This window comes from Nomia melanderi, chromosome 12 (assembly GCF_051020985.1).
Source record: "Nomia melanderi isolate GNS246 chromosome 12, iyNomMela1, whole genome shotgun sequence".
Lineage (NCBI taxonomy): Eukaryota > Metazoa > Arthropoda > Insecta > Hymenoptera > Halictidae > Nomia > Nomia melanderi.
In genome coordinates this window covers 1,995,397-2,012,716 of record NC_135010.1, presented here as the reverse complement: position 1 = coordinate 2,012,716, position 17,320 = coordinate 1,995,397, and the positions used below count along the sequence as shown (strand labels likewise).

The 17,320-nt window shown below is 35.1% G+C and overlaps 3 protein-coding genes and 1 long non-coding RNA gene across 10 annotated transcripts in view; 1 reads left to right on the top strand and 3 right to left on the bottom strand.

The window, feature by feature from the left end:
* LOC116426321 (RNA-binding protein 38) overlaps positions 1-8,744 on the bottom strand; it is a 47,716-nt gene extending 38,972 nt beyond the window's left edge. The window contains exons 1-4 of one of the 5 annotated variants that reach the window (XM_031975128.2): positions 8,619-8,744; positions 8,292-8,461; positions 3,407-3,812; positions 606-732 (exon numbers count right to left, since the gene is read on the bottom strand). In XM_031975128.2, coding sequence (XP_031830988.1) covers positions 606-732; positions 3,407-3,679 — 400 coding nt within the window. In that variant the 5' untranslated portion in view covers positions 3,680-3,812; positions 8,292-8,461; positions 8,619-8,744. Of the gene's footprint in view, positions 1-605; positions 733-3,406; positions 3,813-4,597; positions 4,762-8,291 lie in introns of those variants that run through there. The other 4 variants (XM_031975129.2, XM_031975127.2, XM_031975131.2 and 1 more) reach the window with 4 other exon arrangements.
* LOC116426323 (uncharacterized) lies at positions 4,769-8,313 on the top strand. 3 transcript variants are annotated; one of them, XR_012999881.1, is made up of 4 exons: positions 4,769-5,129; positions 6,092-6,689; positions 6,765-6,888; positions 7,662-8,313. It is a non-coding gene; the product is annotated as an uncharacterized LOC116426323 (long non-coding RNA). The 3 variants fall into 3 exon arrangements; XR_012999880.1 differs by having other exon boundaries at positions 6,092-6,888; positions 7,692-8,313; XR_004234892.2 differs by having other exon boundaries at positions 6,092-6,888.
* Positions 8,745-13,949: 5,205 nt separating the features above from the next.
* On the bottom strand, positions 13,950-15,283 carry LOC116426172 (uncharacterized). The gene is made up of 2 exons (XM_031974764.2): positions 15,081-15,283; positions 13,950-14,775 (listed from the first exon to the last, which is right to left on the bottom strand). Exons 1-2 carry the CDS (start codon positions 15,166-15,168, stop codon positions 14,078-14,080), a joined length of 786 nt encoding a protein of 261 aa, XP_031830624.2. The 5' UTR covers positions 15,169-15,283; the 3' UTR covers positions 13,950-14,077.
* Positions 15,284-15,421: 138 nt separating this feature from the next.
* Positions 15,422-17,175, bottom strand: LOC116426358 (uncharacterized). Its single transcript, XM_031975191.2, has 2 exons — positions 16,597-17,175; positions 15,422-16,060 (listed from the first exon to the last, which is right to left on the bottom strand). The coding sequence occupies exons 1-2, from the start codon at positions 17,173-17,175 to the stop codon at positions 15,512-15,514; spliced, it is 1,128 nt and encodes a 375-aa protein (XP_031831051.1). The 3' UTR covers positions 15,422-15,511.
* Positions 17,176-17,320: the final 145 nt, after the last annotated feature.

The window sequence follows — 17,320 nt, the reverse complement described above, 5'->3', positions numbered from 1 at the left end:
CTATTTTACTAGTTTTGGACGTATGCCCTCCATACATCAAGAAAAAGGATTACTTCCGCCCTTGTCCTAGACGTCCGTTATAGAGACGTTTCAAGATTTACCGATTTGGCAGTGTTTCAACGACGAAATGCCTACGACGAATCCACGAAAATATTAAGGAGTATTCTAGAATCACCGAGCTAACAAAAACTTAAGAAATATTCAAACGCATCCAATTTCATGGATACAAGTATATAGTCAGTTATAATTGTAAACAAAATAAAATGGCAGTTAAACTTAATCGTATCATATATTTAAGACTAATATTATAGGACTGATCTTCTTGTCTATGATACATATAACTGAATGTTCATATTCAATCTAAACCCACATAAAATAAAAACATCCTCAAACTTGATTTTGTTTAGGCTTCCACAAGGAATGGTTCAGGTATTAGAACGTTGTACACGAAACTCGGCACACGGGTTAAGATTCATCGAAGTAAAAGCATAACTTCACTCAAGCAGCAACAACTCAAACAACTACCGTCTAACCGCTGAATCTGTTTCTAATGCCTTGTGCAATCCACATACACTCAATGGCCGTACATCGCTGAGCAAACTTACTCGCTTGTAGATTACCCCTGGGCTTAGCTCCAAGAATCGCCAGGTTGACGTTTGCTTTGCGACCGTCGATTATGGGGTTGGGGTCTTTGCACGCCCTCTCCGCTGCCGGTCTGTCTCCCATGATCACCTGCGTGCAGATCCGATCGATTATTCGGCTAATCCTACTGCTCCACCTGGATCTTGCACTTCTCCCCTTATAACTACCAGTTCAAACTCCTCTGTATGCCTTGTACACAAGACTTACTTGATTCGCGTTTTGTTTCTGAACTCATATGAACGCGGAAGGGGGCCAAGTCTGATCATAACTTCTCACCGATCAATTTCTCATGTACTATCGAACGAATTTTAACCCCTTGCCCTACGATTTATTTCTCAGCTGTAAATGATACAATTACTCTATCATTAATAGTTTATTGGGAGAAAGAGAAAAATTCTAGGCACATCCTATATCCATGTTTGCTTTAAAGCATCATAACTGATAACAGAAGAATAATATTTCATTTGAATTCATAGGAGAATTTGGTAATATTTATGTTTGTTAAACTTTACATAAATCTTCACACCAGTCTCACACGTTATTGTAAGACAAGGAATTAATAATTAAAGTAACATGAATTATTAAATAAATTCCAAAACTTAAACGTATTAACTTCACACTAAGAAATAAAATTACTATAAAAATTCTAACAAAGGTAATCTTTAAATATTCCGACATAAAAATTAATGTAAATATTCTTCTAAAATATTCAATATTAAATCCAAATACTAAATCAGATGCACTTTCAACTAAATCAAAAGAAGCACAATTTAATTCCACTAATATTTTAATTATAAATTAGATAAATCGAAGTTCACCAATGAGAAGTCGTTGCCCTACTGTAATCCTTGTATGAAAAAACATGTATTTCAGCAGAGCTCAACAAAAATAAAATGAAACATGCGTTTTTAACTTGTAGGTATTTGTGAATGGGTATCTAGAAAGAAGAACGTTATATTTTATTTTATAGAAGTTATTGGTAAACTTAAAAATAATTTGTTATTCACCGTAGTTATACTTTGACCACCATATCGGTCGAATTCGGGTGACGGAACTTTGTTTTGTAGAGTTAAAAATTAATTTGTTTGGTGACATACCGAAAGAAAACAAATTTTGTTGTTTCTGTGAGCTATAATATGGTTAAAAATAATTACTCTGAAAAATCTGAACTTCTTGGTTTCCATTTCGTTAGGAAAATTGCTTTGATTATACGAAGAATTTGATGAGTGCCAATTTTTGGCGATCAATATGTTAAAGAAGTAGTTTATCTTTATGAAATAAATTTCATTTTGAAAGTAGTACAAAAGCCATATTGCATCAATTGTTTTTTTCCGCCACTTAATATCTAAGGACATGACGAATTAACGAAGAACAAAGGATTGCACCTTATTAACTTGTTTAAATTCGGGGCCATAATTTAATTTTTCTATATAAACGAAAAGCTTTTCTCATAAGGAATTGAATAATAACAATTTTATCTTGATAATCAAATGTAAACGAGGTTAACACTTGACTTGAAATTTATAAATAACATTGTACACTGGGAAATTTTATCTGTTGAAGAGTTAATTGTTGGAATAAGTAATGAATTATTTTTACGTTTTCCTGTAACTTTTATGCACTATAAACATACGTTCTTATATACGTTCTCAACACTGATACAAGCATATGTGTAGCTCTATCATTTTTATTACAATAATGTATTAAGCGATATTTGAAAGGTCTAAAAATATCTAAAAAACGAATGCCAATTGTTGAATTGTGAAAAAAAGATTTGAGAATTAGTCATTAGTCATGAATCATTAAAGAAGAAATATTTTAATGAATTCAGTACAACAGATAAAAAGTTGATTTCCGTTAAAGTAATAAACATATCAAACGATAAAACGTTTTCAACAAATCATGCAATACAAACAAGTGAATAAACAATCAAATTTCCGTATTATCTTTCGCATACGTATACACGTGTGATAAAAAAAGATAAAGAGAATAATCGGGGGGAATACGACAAATACGACGCACCTCTGTGAAAGAAAGGGCATTATCATTAACGGAAAGCCAAAACGTGTCTTTTACATATGAGCATACGACAAACTGGTTATATTATCGGAATGAGTAGTACCACTATCTTTGCGCACTCACTTAACTCATTCGTTCCAACGTATATAACGAACATAAAAATGCCTTAGTCCATTTTTTCAAAACATACAGCAAACATATTTATTTCAAATATTCACGAATACACTTCCGAAAACAAACATGTGCTCCATAATAAAAATTACGAAAGAATTAAGTATCAGTTACGTAATATAATTTGGATTACTTGCATAGGAAATTCATTGATTACACTTCAGAAAATATATTATATTCGAATTTTTTTATATTTTACTCTGCTATAACGGAAAGAAACATGCAAAATTTATTTATATCAACCATTTGTACAGGTGAATAACAAATACATAGTTCATTAAAAGTGTTTTGTTTCTCAACACTCGCCACGAGTATAATCGAAATTGAAAAAACATTACAGAAAAGCCTAGCCCTTTAAACAAACTGTATTGAACTTCTCGCATATTATATAAATAAAAAATGTTATAATTATTAAATTATAAATAAAATACTGCGTTGGCCACGGCACGACTAGGAAGAGGAAATAGTTCACTCTAAGCATATTTATAAACTCAAAAGACGTCACAATGCAGATCAAACGACAAAACCAATAAAAGAAAAATCAAACAAATAATTCTATATTTGCTAAACTTACGAAACCATAGCCCCTGCTTTTCCCAGTCTGTCTGTCGGTGATGACAACAGCTTCCTCGATGTCACCGTACACATTGAAATGTTCCCGGAGGCTTTTGTCGGTAGTATGATAAGGTAAACCACCGACGAAAAGTTTCGTCCAGGTGGTGTCTTTTTGTTGGGGCGTTGTGCCGGCCAACGCGCCAAGGCTCGAGACCAGCTCGTCCGGCCCTGGCGCCCCGACGGCACCCACCGCGCCGACGGCACTGAGACCAGCGGCACCAGGCATCAACATCCTCCAAATTTTGGCGAGATCACCGCCAGATGGAACGACGACTTGCTCAATTTTGACACTTTCTTTGGTACTTTGATCAACGCTAATTACGTCACAAGTTTAGCTGCATTTAAACGACTAGAGACTTGGTTATCTGAAAATTGAAAAAGAAACGCATTTATTTCCACAGGTCGGTTCAAACACGATTTCGAACATTTGTAACGCAACATATAGGATCAAAATACTGATTACACGAACTGAGTCGCAAAGTGGGGAAAAGGAAGTCTAAAGGGAGGGAATTCACGCCTACTTCGCATAAGCGTTGAAATCACCGCTCTATCATGTCGAACGCTTGGAAAAATCATTGTAGTAACGGTTCTGGTAATAGGAAATTGTAATTATATCACTACTTTAATAGTTCAGTAATTCATTGTATACATATAAAAACGTAGCAAGTATTTAGAAGGCAGTTAAGCATTCCCACTCGCTTAACAAATTTATTGAAGGAATTACGAAATGCAATCAACTGGTTAATGGAACTGTGTAACTGTATGGTATAAAGGTTTTAGTTGTTGACGAAATCAATTCCCTTTGTTTGTATAGATATACAACATGTATATGCACTCTTTGTTAGAAAACAAAGTAGTGGTCGCATACTTAGAAGATACGAGAGATAAGAATATTAGATAATGCTTTTACGAATAAAATATTTACTGGATTAAAATTTGAAGTAAAGAAATTACCGACACATGTATGTACGTAAAAAGATGATGATTTATGTAACATTTTGATTATAAGCGAACGCTATCAATACTTTCTAGAATTCTGAACTCGAAGTTTATCTTATCACTTAAAAAGTACAATAGAAATTTCGTTTCACGATCGAAGGAATATCGACGAGTTAATAATGATAATTTCTTCTTAAAGGCTATTACGCACACAAACTCTCCGAGAAGAACGAGCATCGCAAAATACGGCGCAACAGGGGCAGACAGAGGCAAGGAACAGGAATTCAGAACTGAAAACTCGTAAGGCGCGACCCTTCGACGAATCGCACCGCCCCACGTGATCCTCGCAAAATGCACAAACAAATGATCACGTACGCGCGCACAGACACGTTCATGGCCGAAGCATCCGATCCACCGTACGTCGTACGACATCGAAAGAAAGACAAAAATAAACCTCTCCTCCCTTCTAGTCTGACACTCCGCGAGTTACCGTTCCACTCGGTTCTCCCGATTCCTCAGATTGAATGAGTCTTCGTTCGTGGCGTATATAAAGAGGGGAACAGATCGAAATCCCCCTTCTGCGCGCGGAAGCTGAACCCTTGCGTACCCAAGGAAAAACCGGCGGTGCCCGATGGCAAAAGGAAGAAGAACAGGCACGACCGGCATGGTCGAAAGAAGGATACAGAAAAGGTACCATGAAGAAGAAAAAGGGGAAGGAGAAAGGACCCTGACCTCCATTCAAGGTTTGTTAACGGTCTTGAAAAGGGAGCCAGTTTTGCTCTTCACAAGGAGCAAAACTGCTCGACCGAAGCTAGGTAGCAGGGTATTTTTCGTACGGCTCTCGGCTTTCGAATTTCTGCAATGCTGCAGGCAAGGATAGTGGTGGATGCCTACAGAAGGGGTCCTCTCTTTCGGTTTTTTCCTCGCTCGCTCCCTCCTTCTCGCACTCACATTGTGCACATTAGGCACAGACCCTCCGAAGTGGGCCCTACGTTCTCTTCCGACCCCCTCCTGCAACCCCCCACCCCACCTGCCTCACTACCACCAGCATCATCCGTGATAGTGCACCACTTCACAAGAACGGCCCTTCGTCGTCCGTTTCTGTCCGATCCCCTAAAACGACGGCAGCTGCTGCAGAAAACCGGTGCAGCACGCCGTATAATCATATTGTTGTACTGCCATCGGACTCCTCCTCCACCACCACCGTTGCTCTTTCTCCCTTTTTCCTCATCCTAGAGCCGGTCACAACTACGCCGGGAGGTTCGGTCGTGCATAAAGACCGCGTCTTTTCTCTTTTTCTCTTTCTTTTCTCGCTTTTTTTTTAATACGACTACCGTAGAAGCAACAACCGTATTATGTATATGCTTGATTAATGCCTGCATTCTCGTGGACTCGAATATCTCAATGTCTTGCCGGAAATGATGCAACTGCGGAATCTCGTGGTTATTAATTAAATTGTCGGCTAACAAACTTTTCGTATAATTAATCGAATAGAGATTTGTAGATATAAAAAGGATGAAGAATTCGTAAATTGCGAAACGTTAAAAAATGAGTGAAAAAATTATTTTTGAAAATTAAGTCTTCATTTAAATAAAGTCAAACGTTTATATACCTTATTTTTCACTTCTCTGTGTTTCGGAAACAAACACTTGAATAAATCCTGTGGATATATAAATTGATATCGCAAGTATTCTTTACCTTTCAGATAATATGGAAATAGCAAACTACAAAAACTTATGAAAAAAAGGCAGTAAAAGAAAAATATTTTAAAGAAAAGCTTTCGTCATATATGAAGTAGTGGGATAATGGATTTTAAAAGCGAGGACGCTGCGTACGCGAGATCCGAGTAACATTCAAAATTAGAAAGTTATCGAAAACGGGAACGTTTGTGCATTTGGTTCAGTGCACAAGAATCTTCGCGTCGCGGCGAGTGAAATAAAACGATCCTTTTAAAAGAAATGCCTGTGATTCAATATTTACAAATATCACGTAAATTAAGTAATTTCTGAAAAAAAATTATACGAGACTACTGCATTTAATAGGTGCACCTAAAAATATAACCAACATGCTTTAGACCAGTTTCTATTTCATTGGTATCACAATAGCTCAAGTCAGGAAAAATTTGTGAAACCCATCAGGTAATAAGACGCGCGGCTGTAACGGCTCTAGTAGGACCTGAAGACGTTAACAATCATTGTATAGCGGGTACATCATAAATCAACAGAAATAAGCGTCAGGTAGAAATAAATGGAACAGTTGAATTCTACAGAAATTCGCTTCAAGGCCAAAACGCCAACATAAATGTGCGTACCGTAAGCGAAGAAGGAAGTTTATTCGTGACTTAAAATTTTGCCGTTAATCATGTCATCTAACTCTAGCATTCGAATATTACCTCAATGGTGCAAAAATAAATTGAAGGAACGATCACATCAGAATGGCAAGAAGGTCCGTGTATCCTTTGGTATTTGAGTCTCGAGAGTGATCGTCGAAAATTGAAAGAAGGTAATTAAAATTTCGAAAAAGAAAAATTACAATCATGATTCGATTACGATGCAGCCTCGCACATACGACATTGGCCCATTGCCACGCGCTCGACGAATCTAACCGAAATATCTTCTCGGCCAAAGTCGCAAAGGCCAGAGTTCCAGAAAACTCAACAGTTTGTCCCTTTGTTTAACGATCAACCGAACAATTGTATTAAATATAGAAGTTTGGCCGTGTAAACATGGCGACACCGGCACAGTTCAACTGAAGAAGTTTCTAAGGACTTTCCTTTTAACCTGTTGCTTACTATAACACCAATACATTGTTGCAAAGCGTAACGGTGCATAAACCAACGAGGATAACCTTAGAAAATATACATTGAAAATCACTACGTGCTAAAGTGTTATGGAAAAGAAACGTTTTTAAAGACTATTCGAAGATTATTATCCGATAATTACTTTTATATTCCCTACTAGTAGATACAGTTTAAATGTTAATCGTATCCGTTTATTTTTGCTACAAAATAATACAAAAGTTCCGAACAAACTACAAGAGCTATCGTTTAGAAGAATAAATTCAGTAGGAGAAATCGCTAACGACAATTTGTCAATTAAATTACAAACAAAGAAGTGTTTTGAATTTAAAATGAACAAAACTGCCTGATATACATTGTAAATTACGCAAAGTTATAATTAATCATAGCGTAGAACCAATTAAATAGCAACTAATTAATTCGAAATAGTAATTGTAAAACATAAAAAATATAATGTTTCTCTCATTCTTCACGGCAGACGGCTGTAATCACCTGCGCGCGTTTCCAGGCCTTCTGCTAAAGAGAAATCGTCGAGCCGACGTCGAGGTTTATTAATAAACGTCGTGGTACACGTGCCCGTCGCCGTGTACCCCTTTGTCGTGACGAGACCGCTGCAATAGGGGTGAAACAAGAGCAACCGAGAGAATAAGCAGATCGTTTTACGAACGCACGAGATAGTGACGCCGAAACATTTGGCTATCGGTTCAGCAAAATTTCCAGAATCGAATTACAAAATAGTGAAACATTTCACATTGTTTCGATTCCGTAGAGACTCTATTAACATGTAAATATTATAACCTCCTGTTGCCGACACTGTTTCGAACGTAATGATAATAAATTCGTCCGAACTGCTCGTTTTCGACGAAGAACTTTTTTACTCGATTATAATGAACTGCAATGAACTGGAATAATGTACGTTTCCCGAAGACAGCATGAATTTTTCGTTGTGTAATGTAATGCGTTCTTAATGACTCCTCGCCTCTCCCGCCGCCCTTTTTAACGATATCTCGCTAAAGCGTTTGAACATCGACCACGCACGGGCGCAATTGAGCAATCAAGCTGCATCAAAATATTTGTATAGAATTAATGGAGATGTTTTGATACGCACCTATCAAGTTCCTCAGCACACTGTTACCCGACGCACTTGCAATATCGTGGTTAATCCGAACGAGAAACACCAGGAAGGAATTCACATAAGTAACCCCCTCGGCGGCGAGATAATATTTGATCGTCGGTAAAATTGACGTCGTGGATTAATAATGCACACGGGGACAACAGCTGCTCGCGTTACAAATGAATTTTTTACTTACTAACACGGACAAATTAAAAACGGTTTCCTAAATTTGTTACGTATAAATCGTGTCTGTGTGTGTATGTATGTATGTTATGTATGTATAGATATAATTAAACGCGATGCACTGTTGACGACACGTACGTGGTAACTGATGTCTTTTTACAATTGGCGATTTTCCCTGCGCGCACACATCCGACACGAACGAAGGCCCACGTGCGAGTACCGAACTACCTTTGAGTTACCGTGCCGCACACCAGTTTGCCGGGTTTCTATATGATTTCTCTTCTCATTGGTCCATGCTGTCCCCCACCATAACGTTGTGCCAGTAGTGTAGCGTAACAACGGCAGAACGAGCCACGGGTGACGCGAGCGGTTGAAGAATCGGCTCACGATGTGTTGACAAATCTTCCAACGTTTCACCCCGTAGAAAAATTTTGGAATAGTGTTAACTATCGATGAAAAGCTTGTGAATTTAAAAAAAGATTAAATTTCTTTTAACTTTAAATCATGATACTGTATTTATATTTCTTTAAAAAGTCCTGTGAATACTCGATCTATCGTGACAGTCTTCTTTGTATCGTAAAAAATATTGAATAAACAATACAATTTCGTCATTTTAATTGGTATAAACTATTTTCACGTATTAAAAAGTACTATCATCATTGTCAAAGCGATATTCATTTTATTTTACTTCGCAAACAGAACAATGAACTCGGTCCGTTAGCTTTCAAATATATGAAGCCATTTTGCTTGGTTTCCTTTGAATATACTTGTTTCGGTTTTGTTATAATTCTGACGACTCCACGACAAAAATACGACGGTAGTTAACGTGCCGAGGAGAGATGAGGTGACGGTGCCAGAAATTTGGAAGCCTTCGAAAGTACTGGTCCGAAACGATTCTACAGGATCCATGAGGCAAGGCGGCGATCCGTCGAGGAGTATCAGCTGTTCGAATTATTATCGTTGCACACGACGGCAGATGTTCACTGGCTTGAAACACTCCCCCGAAGGTTTTGAACCCGCTGATCTCTTTTCTTTGGAGCGGGTGAAAACTTTCAAGGAAGCCCAACATCCCGTTCAATCTCGCACAATACCAGTACCGGCTATACTCTTTCCACAAATACGAGGAACAAATTAAACAAAGAACCTCATGAAACGTTTATTCGCTGGCAAGTCCTGTTTATATTTTTCGTAGTTATTGAATGCAATAACGTCTTTTCAATAATAAATTTGGAAAATTTATGAATTAAATATATGTATTATTGTGGGCAAATAAAGAAATTCATTCGAAATGAAGACGCTTTATTTAATTGAACTATAGTAGTTGCTATTATTAGTATTGTTATTGTTATTAATATTTCAAATTTAAATAAAGTTGAATGCTTCAAATAATCGCATTATTTGAATATTTTTCATTGTAAAGTTGACTTTTTTCTACAAACGATATTAAATTTTAAAGATAGAATCTATTCATATGTCAAAAGCGACTTGGCAAATAATTTAAATGTTTACAGACTTCTCTTTCTTCCTCTTGCATGTTTTCCAACAATATGTCACCGGTTTGAAACGTTTTCAATTTATATCTTTTTAAGTGTTGAAAATCTATGAGACTGTGTTCGTAAATATCAATTTGCTTTTAAACATTTAAAGTAACGCATAAATAAATACACCTACATTCAATTCATGCATACATATATAAAATATAACTAACTGAAACAAAATTAAACGTTCCCAATAATTTATTTACATAAATGATTTAAACTATGTAATATATCTAATTGCCATTCGACTTTATCCAAAGGACAATTTTATATAAAGATTCCTTTGTTTCGGGTTATTATTTATTGTGTCACTCAGTATACAGATATATTTCGTTCGTATTGTTTCAAACATTTTTCCAATTGCAACTTATTTTTAATTCAATAAATTCTTCCTACCTTTTTCCGTTTCAATACACAACAGTGATAATTTTGAATTGTGTAGTATACAGGATATGCTCGACAATAAACGAGCGGGAAAAAGTATTTCTAAGTAACCTAGCAGACAATTGTGAAAGGGATAATTCGGCGAGCCTCTTTCTCGATCCCGAACCGATCAGCAGCCTCTGGTTCATCGTATTGTTCGAGGCATGCCGTTAGTTACATGTCACAAAGTATAGGATATCATCGTCGTCCACGTTTGAAGGAGACCCCATAGGTTCGTGGCACGCGCTGCCAGCTGCCCCACAGCTGTCTCTTTCCTCTCGCGTCCCTCGTGCATGAAGCCGGGGTTCTTACCCGAGCGTGGTGCATTTACCACACAGAACGACCCGTTCCGTCTCTGTGTGCACGTGCACCAAGTCCAAAACGCGTGTGTCCATAAAATATTTCGTGAGTAGTACCTACATTCGTTGCTGCGTCGTTGCATACTCAATGAGGCGCACCCTTAAAGAACGTCAAGATGCGCGCCTTGAAAGGGTGAACCGACACCTTTATTGTTCCAGAATGGGGTGTCCTTCTGATAAATTTCAAAATACGCACAATACTTAGCACAGCATCGAATACCTTTTAATTCCTATGCATCGCCTACTACTTTCATTTGAGTGGAAGGGATCCAAAGACAAAAGAAAATGAAAACACTCAGAAAATGTCTGTAGAAACAAATAACTAACCCCTTGCCTTATAATTTATTTAGCGATGATGTCCATAGAAGTTATTTTATTATTAATAACTTTCCATCAAGGAATCGGACATATATGTTCATTGTAGGTGTTCACTTATTATAAATATTAGATATCTATAACCGTTATACAGTATTCTGTTTAGTTTTGTATCAGCTGAATTTAATGTACAGTCTTCTTCTAAAATATGTGTGTAAAAACGTAAATGTTTGTTTATAAAATATGTACAAAAGTTTTGATGGAAGTTACTACAAAATGTTACCGTTTTATTTTCAATATATTAAAAGCTTGAGTAGCTTTTTTTAAATAGATTTTATATTCGATATATTTGATGATGAAACAAATCGTGTTATTCTGGTTGAAATTATTAAGTAGTGATTATTAAAACGCTATTCCCAGGATATTTTGAAGATTCAATGTTCGTTAATAAAATTGCTATGTATTATTTCTCAAAATGAACTACTTTGATCGTTACTTTTCCAATTTTCTGTACGGTAGGTGTCGCTCATTTATCGTGTCACTAAAGTGCGATGTGGGGGTTTACATTTGCGGTTTCTCATCCGGCTTGTCTGACACGCAGGAAATAGTCCTGAAGTGTCCTAGAGGATGCAAGGCTATTGGGTTTCGTGTAGAAAAAAGCGTGTGGAGCGGCGTGGAAAGAGATGCAGAGAGAAGGGACACTATCGAGAAACGTAGAGACGCGAGAGCTTGTGCTGAAAGTAGAAAAAAACAGAAAACCAAAGTGCATCCGATGAAGACCGGAAATCCTAGGGCATTCAACCCTGACACCCGGTATATATTTAGACTTAAAGAGACATGCTCTAATCTGATCGCATAGATGCTTTCCTGGTGACCAATTGAAAGCTGTGCAACGGAATATTATATTTGAAAATGTCACAAATCCGTACTAAAATAAGGAAATGAGCAATATCTTATAATTAAGACAAACTATGTACCCGAGGATGTCCGAATTAATAACACGCGTTAACACTAAACGTACAAGCACTTTGTATATTTCTACCATAACCAGTCAAATAATTGGTTGCAAAAGTACAAAAATACAAAAATACAAAAATTAGAAAACTGATTAATCGGGCAATATAGAAATTGATATAAAGCAATTAGAATTAACAATAAAACTACCGTACCAGTAAAAATGACTGGTTTCGGTTTTCTTGTTTTGGAATTATTGATATTTTAAAAGCGTTGAATATTCGAAATGATTTTGAAAATAAATAGTTTCACTTGAATATTCTAATGAATATCTAAAGAAACTGAGGAAAATCTATTGTTACAATTTTTATAGAGATTACACATCAATCGTATTAAATGCACTGTAATTTTAGTGTTATTCATATTTTGAAACCGGCTATTTGACCGGTCGCGGTACATTTAATGTTAATGATGAGAGTATATATTAAACGAACGTTACAAGTGCCTACTTACCGTCAACCTTCATTTATTTGAAAAGGCAGAAAACCCGTGACGCTTCTAAAAGATAATATGCACTGAACACATTGCGATTTTATCAATGTCCCAAAAGGAACTTTACACTTCCGTGAAGGAAGTCGAGCATTTCCTATTTGCTTATTGCATAATCACGCACGCAATGCCATGCGAGTATCAGGCCTGCCTCGATACATATATTAAACTTCGAAACAGCCAAGTATGAGCAGTTTCCGCGCATACTTCGTACGTTCCACGTTAAATGAATATTACAAGTGAAAGTGTAGAATGAATTTCATTTCAAAACTCTGGGCTTATTCGAATCAATTGAATTGCTAAATTTGTACGCTGAGTAACATCAAAATACTTTCATATCATATCTTGTATGTGGTAATACGTGTAGTTGGATTAAACGAGAAGAGAAGCGTTAAATGTATGTGTAAATCTTATAATAATAATATTTTGTTTATTTGGTAAAGTTTCTCGTGTATCCTGTAACTTTATATCAAAATGAAACATTAAATATTAGTTAAGAATACTAGTATAGATACTTGTTCTATACTTGAAACGCTCGCTTGAAATTATTTACAAAAAGAAAGTGCTTATTAATAACAGTTACTTCCGAGGAATGAATTGAACGAGCCACGATGTGGAAATTTTCTCTTTGAAGAATTACACGTGAAAGCTGCAAAGTATCCGCGTCTTTAGAGACACAATACCAGCAGTGGCGGCCTTCTCGAAATAGACAAGAAGCCCAGCCCTCCAAACTCGTCCGAAAATAAAACAGGTTTCTTCCCTGCGAACTACACTGTCCAATTGGTCGCCTCTGTTAGAGGAGTTCTCTGATTAATCGACAATTAAAATGGCCACGATTTACAGTTTATCAACAAGTTTTACAGCGATGCATCAGTCACGATTTTTGTTCGCTACAGCAGCAGAAAAAAAACTACGAGCAACTGTGCAACCCATGAACAATTGTCCAAACAAACAGTGAAACACATATTTCTCTGGTGTATGTATTACGTTATCAAGGGCACGTTCACTGCTATCTGAAAAACAGCATTGGAATCAATAATTCTGAAAGTCTAATTATGTACTAACGTTAGATTTGTTGTGTTTTGCAATAAGCATTTTAAACAAATAAACAATATATAGTTATTAGTTGACTAATTACTTAAAATGAAAAGTCTAAACAATATGGAAAGTTGAAATAATAGAAATATGTACTCAATTGTTACTATCTTCTTGTAAACTATTTGATAAATAATCATTTGCTTTCCTTAGGTGGTTACTTACGTTTACAGATGCATAAACTCATTTATGGTAGACCTTGCAAAAAAATGTATTAGTATAATTATAACAATCGGTAAGATTATAGTTAGCTTTATTGCAGTCAATTTCTGTTGTTGACAACAAAATATGAGAGTATATACTACAATTTTAATAATTAAATTTAAGTCACGTCAACTGAAATACGTATATACACTAGATGCAATTACCAATACAAATAGTCATTTTGAGAGTCTTCTCGCATATGTTTCTTGTGTCTTACATCTAAAGCAACTAACTCCATTACACTTGCACCGTCGTCGTTTTGATAATCGTCCCAGTTCATCTTCTTTTTATTTAGATTTTTGAAATAATCGTCGTCATCATCTTCAATGTAATTATCTTGAATATCCTCATAATTTTTGTTTGAAACATTGTTCAACAATAAACGCCTTAAGGTATTTGCTTTCCTTTGATTTTTTTTTGACATACCGTTTGTCAAATCGTCGTCCTTATCAGCAGCGTTTCGTTTCTTCAAAGACTTCTCTAACGTATATTTAGGCCACTTTCCTTCTTTTGACCTCGAATTTGATAATAATTTGAATAAAGGTGAACTCGTCGATGAAGTAATTGAACTGTGAAATTTCGTAGCATATTGGTTTAAATACAAATTTGAATCGTTAGAGTCATACGACAAAACTTTATTTTCGTGTTGCTTGATACTTTGTCTAAATATTCGAGAATGAATCCCTTTATACGTTTCGTTATTTTCACTAAATAATGACTCCAAGTCTTTAAGATTTCGTCTGTGTTTATTCAGCGTCATAGGTGTATTTTCAGTGACTTCTTCAAACAATGGCGCAAAAGTTGTTAATCCAACTAATAAGTCATTCACATCATCGCTTACAGCCATTGCATATGTTCCTAAAAAAAATGAATGTTAAATAATACTACAAAGTGAATGATCTATTAAATGAAATAAAAAATATTTAAGACTTTCATTACTATATAACAACGTAAAGTATCTGTATAACAAATGCTAATAATGGTTTCAAAAATAATTTTTGTGTATCAATTGTGTTCCGCTTAATGAAGAAGTGTATTATGTTTTATTATGGTAAGTAATAGAAATTTTTAATATTTTTCGTACTACAATAATCTTAGTGTCATCTTATTTACCATTCCCACTAAATTTAATTTCTGTTTAATACATTTTCATATATACTTACTTGTCAATGCATTATTGTCAAATCCGAACACCAAATTAATAAACAATAACAAAAATATTTTTATTTTTCCGGTACACATATTAACCATATTATCTAAATTATCTCCGGAATTCCTCAAAAGCGTGCTGTTTATTCGATATTCCTGCCACTAATCTGACGAAAACGACTGTAGTTATCGCTGTATCCTACCTTCGGTCACGCAATGACAACAACGGTGTCGTTATTGAAAAACGATTATAATTATTTACACACAATCAGTGTACACGTTACGTATATTTAAAGGAATCAACTTACATGTAATGACTGAAAAACCATTGTATTTTTATATGATTTAAAAAGTTTATTTAATTTTATATTCAATCTTATAAATAATTTTATTTGCGATTTCTGTTATGAATGAATAGTTAAGAAAACTTGCTATAATATGTAATTTACGCGACAGGTCTAAAACCACTGTTTTCAAGAGGTGGCGTATTGTATGATGTATATAGGTATCTATTGAAATCATACGGAAAGTATTCAGGTATTTGTTCTCGAGAGAATTCGTTCGGAACAGAAGAGTCAAGAGACGGATTAACGTAATAATTATATCTGTCGTCTGAATATAAGTTTGCTGCTTTATCGTAAGGTAAATTGTAATTAATGGATTCGTAATTATGATACTTATAATCGTTGGACTCTGTAGTAAAATCGATATGATCTATGTTTTGCGGATATCCACCATAATATCCATAAAATGGTGGAATTGTTGTTTCGTTAATCTGTGTTGAATTGACCATATTATTCATTGTTGGGATAGTTCCATTTCCGGAAATCGTGGTATTGGTACTAGTCGCATTTTGCCTTGTTGTATTTGTTTGCCGGAAACTGAGAACTATATCTTCAACGTTTTCACGTTCCTTGGAGCTATCTCTCGATAAATTATCTTGTTTCTTCTTGAATCCTTTCTGCTCACTGCAGGGAGTTCCAGTTTTTAACATCTATTAATCGTTAATGTATTTATAATAAGACAAAAAATATATAATTAATATGAAAAATAAAGGATTCTAATAAGTTACTAATAATTAAAGTTTCGATTAAAACACGCAATCGCATCTTGAAAATGATAAAGTTATAGAAATTAATTTTAATAGTATTTTTAAAAATATAAAATAAATCTAAGAATCTAGTTTTTGTTTATAGTAAATTCAGAAAAAAAGTAATATGCAAAATATTCTCTACGTTTTTATATTATATATTTATCGCAATACACAATTATGAAAAATTTTAAGTACCAGAGATCTATCAAAATTTCGAAAAAATATTGTTATAATAATTTTCATATTATTAGTTATTTATCATATTTCCACAAAATTAATTATAATTGGTATGAAAAATAAATTCTACACTAATTGATAACAAATCTTTACATATTCTAACTATCCTTAAAATAAATAAAGTATTAAAAAAATCCTCTGGCAAAACAGCATGTATTTATCGCTCCAATCTGTACTTGTTCGTTTGACCAAATGCTTACCTTCTCTTCCACGTTCCGATTATTTTCAGATGATGAACTCTCAGTAGTTTCTTCTGGGACCGTGTTTGAAGGTTTCACATCTTCAACCTTCTTAGCCTCTTCTACGTATTCATCATTGTTTGATAAATCAGTTGGTTTTTTAGTCCCTATCGAATTCAACACTTGAAGATCATTTTGAAATCCAGGGGCTGTGTGTAGACCCAATGGACTTAACACAGAATATAATCCGAAAGGAGTGGCAAAGATATAAGGATGTGGCATGTAAGGATAAGAACCGTAAATCGAAGCAATCTGCGGTGAAACTCGAGAACCATCGAAATTTAAAGTCACTGGTGCAGGCTTAGCATACGTATTCACAGATGACGATGCACCTGTTAAACCACCTACACTTAAGCCAGCTAGAAACGCCAAACTGCTTAAGATTTTACTTTTTCTTATCGGAGAGTTCATATTTAGATTTTCAATTTTATTTAATTCCTCTGTCTTTGATGAACTTTGTTTCGGAAATAATATATTTTTCCATAATATTTGTAGTCCTGGAGTTTGAGTTTCATCGTACTTCGTACTTGATGTCCCCATTGATTTTCTAGTCGTCTCTATACTTTCTACTGTTGCGGTATTACAATGTAATACTAAAAAACGAATATAGCAATTAAACTGTCCGATGTCTTTATAAACCTTTCTTATTTATACACAATTTTATACTCACTATTATAACAAATTG

Bases quoted from the DNA above. Each gene is read 5' to 3' on its own strand.
- LOC116426358 (XM_031975191.2), bottom strand. From the start codon at position 17,175: ATGGGGACATCAAGTACGAAGTACGATGAAACTCAAACTCCAGGACTA. The intron at 16,061-16,596 runs GTAAGCATTTGG...AACGATTAATAG, and splicing joins ATCGGAACGTGGAAGAGAAG to ATGTTAAAAACTGGAACTCC.
- LOC116426172 (XM_031974764.2), bottom strand. From the start codon at position 15,168: ATGGTTAATATGTGTACCGGAAAAATAAAAATATTTTTGTTATTGTTT. The intron at 14,776-15,080 runs GTAAGTATATAT...CATTTTTTTTAG, and splicing joins TGACAATAATGCATTGACAA to GAACATATGCAATGGCTGTA.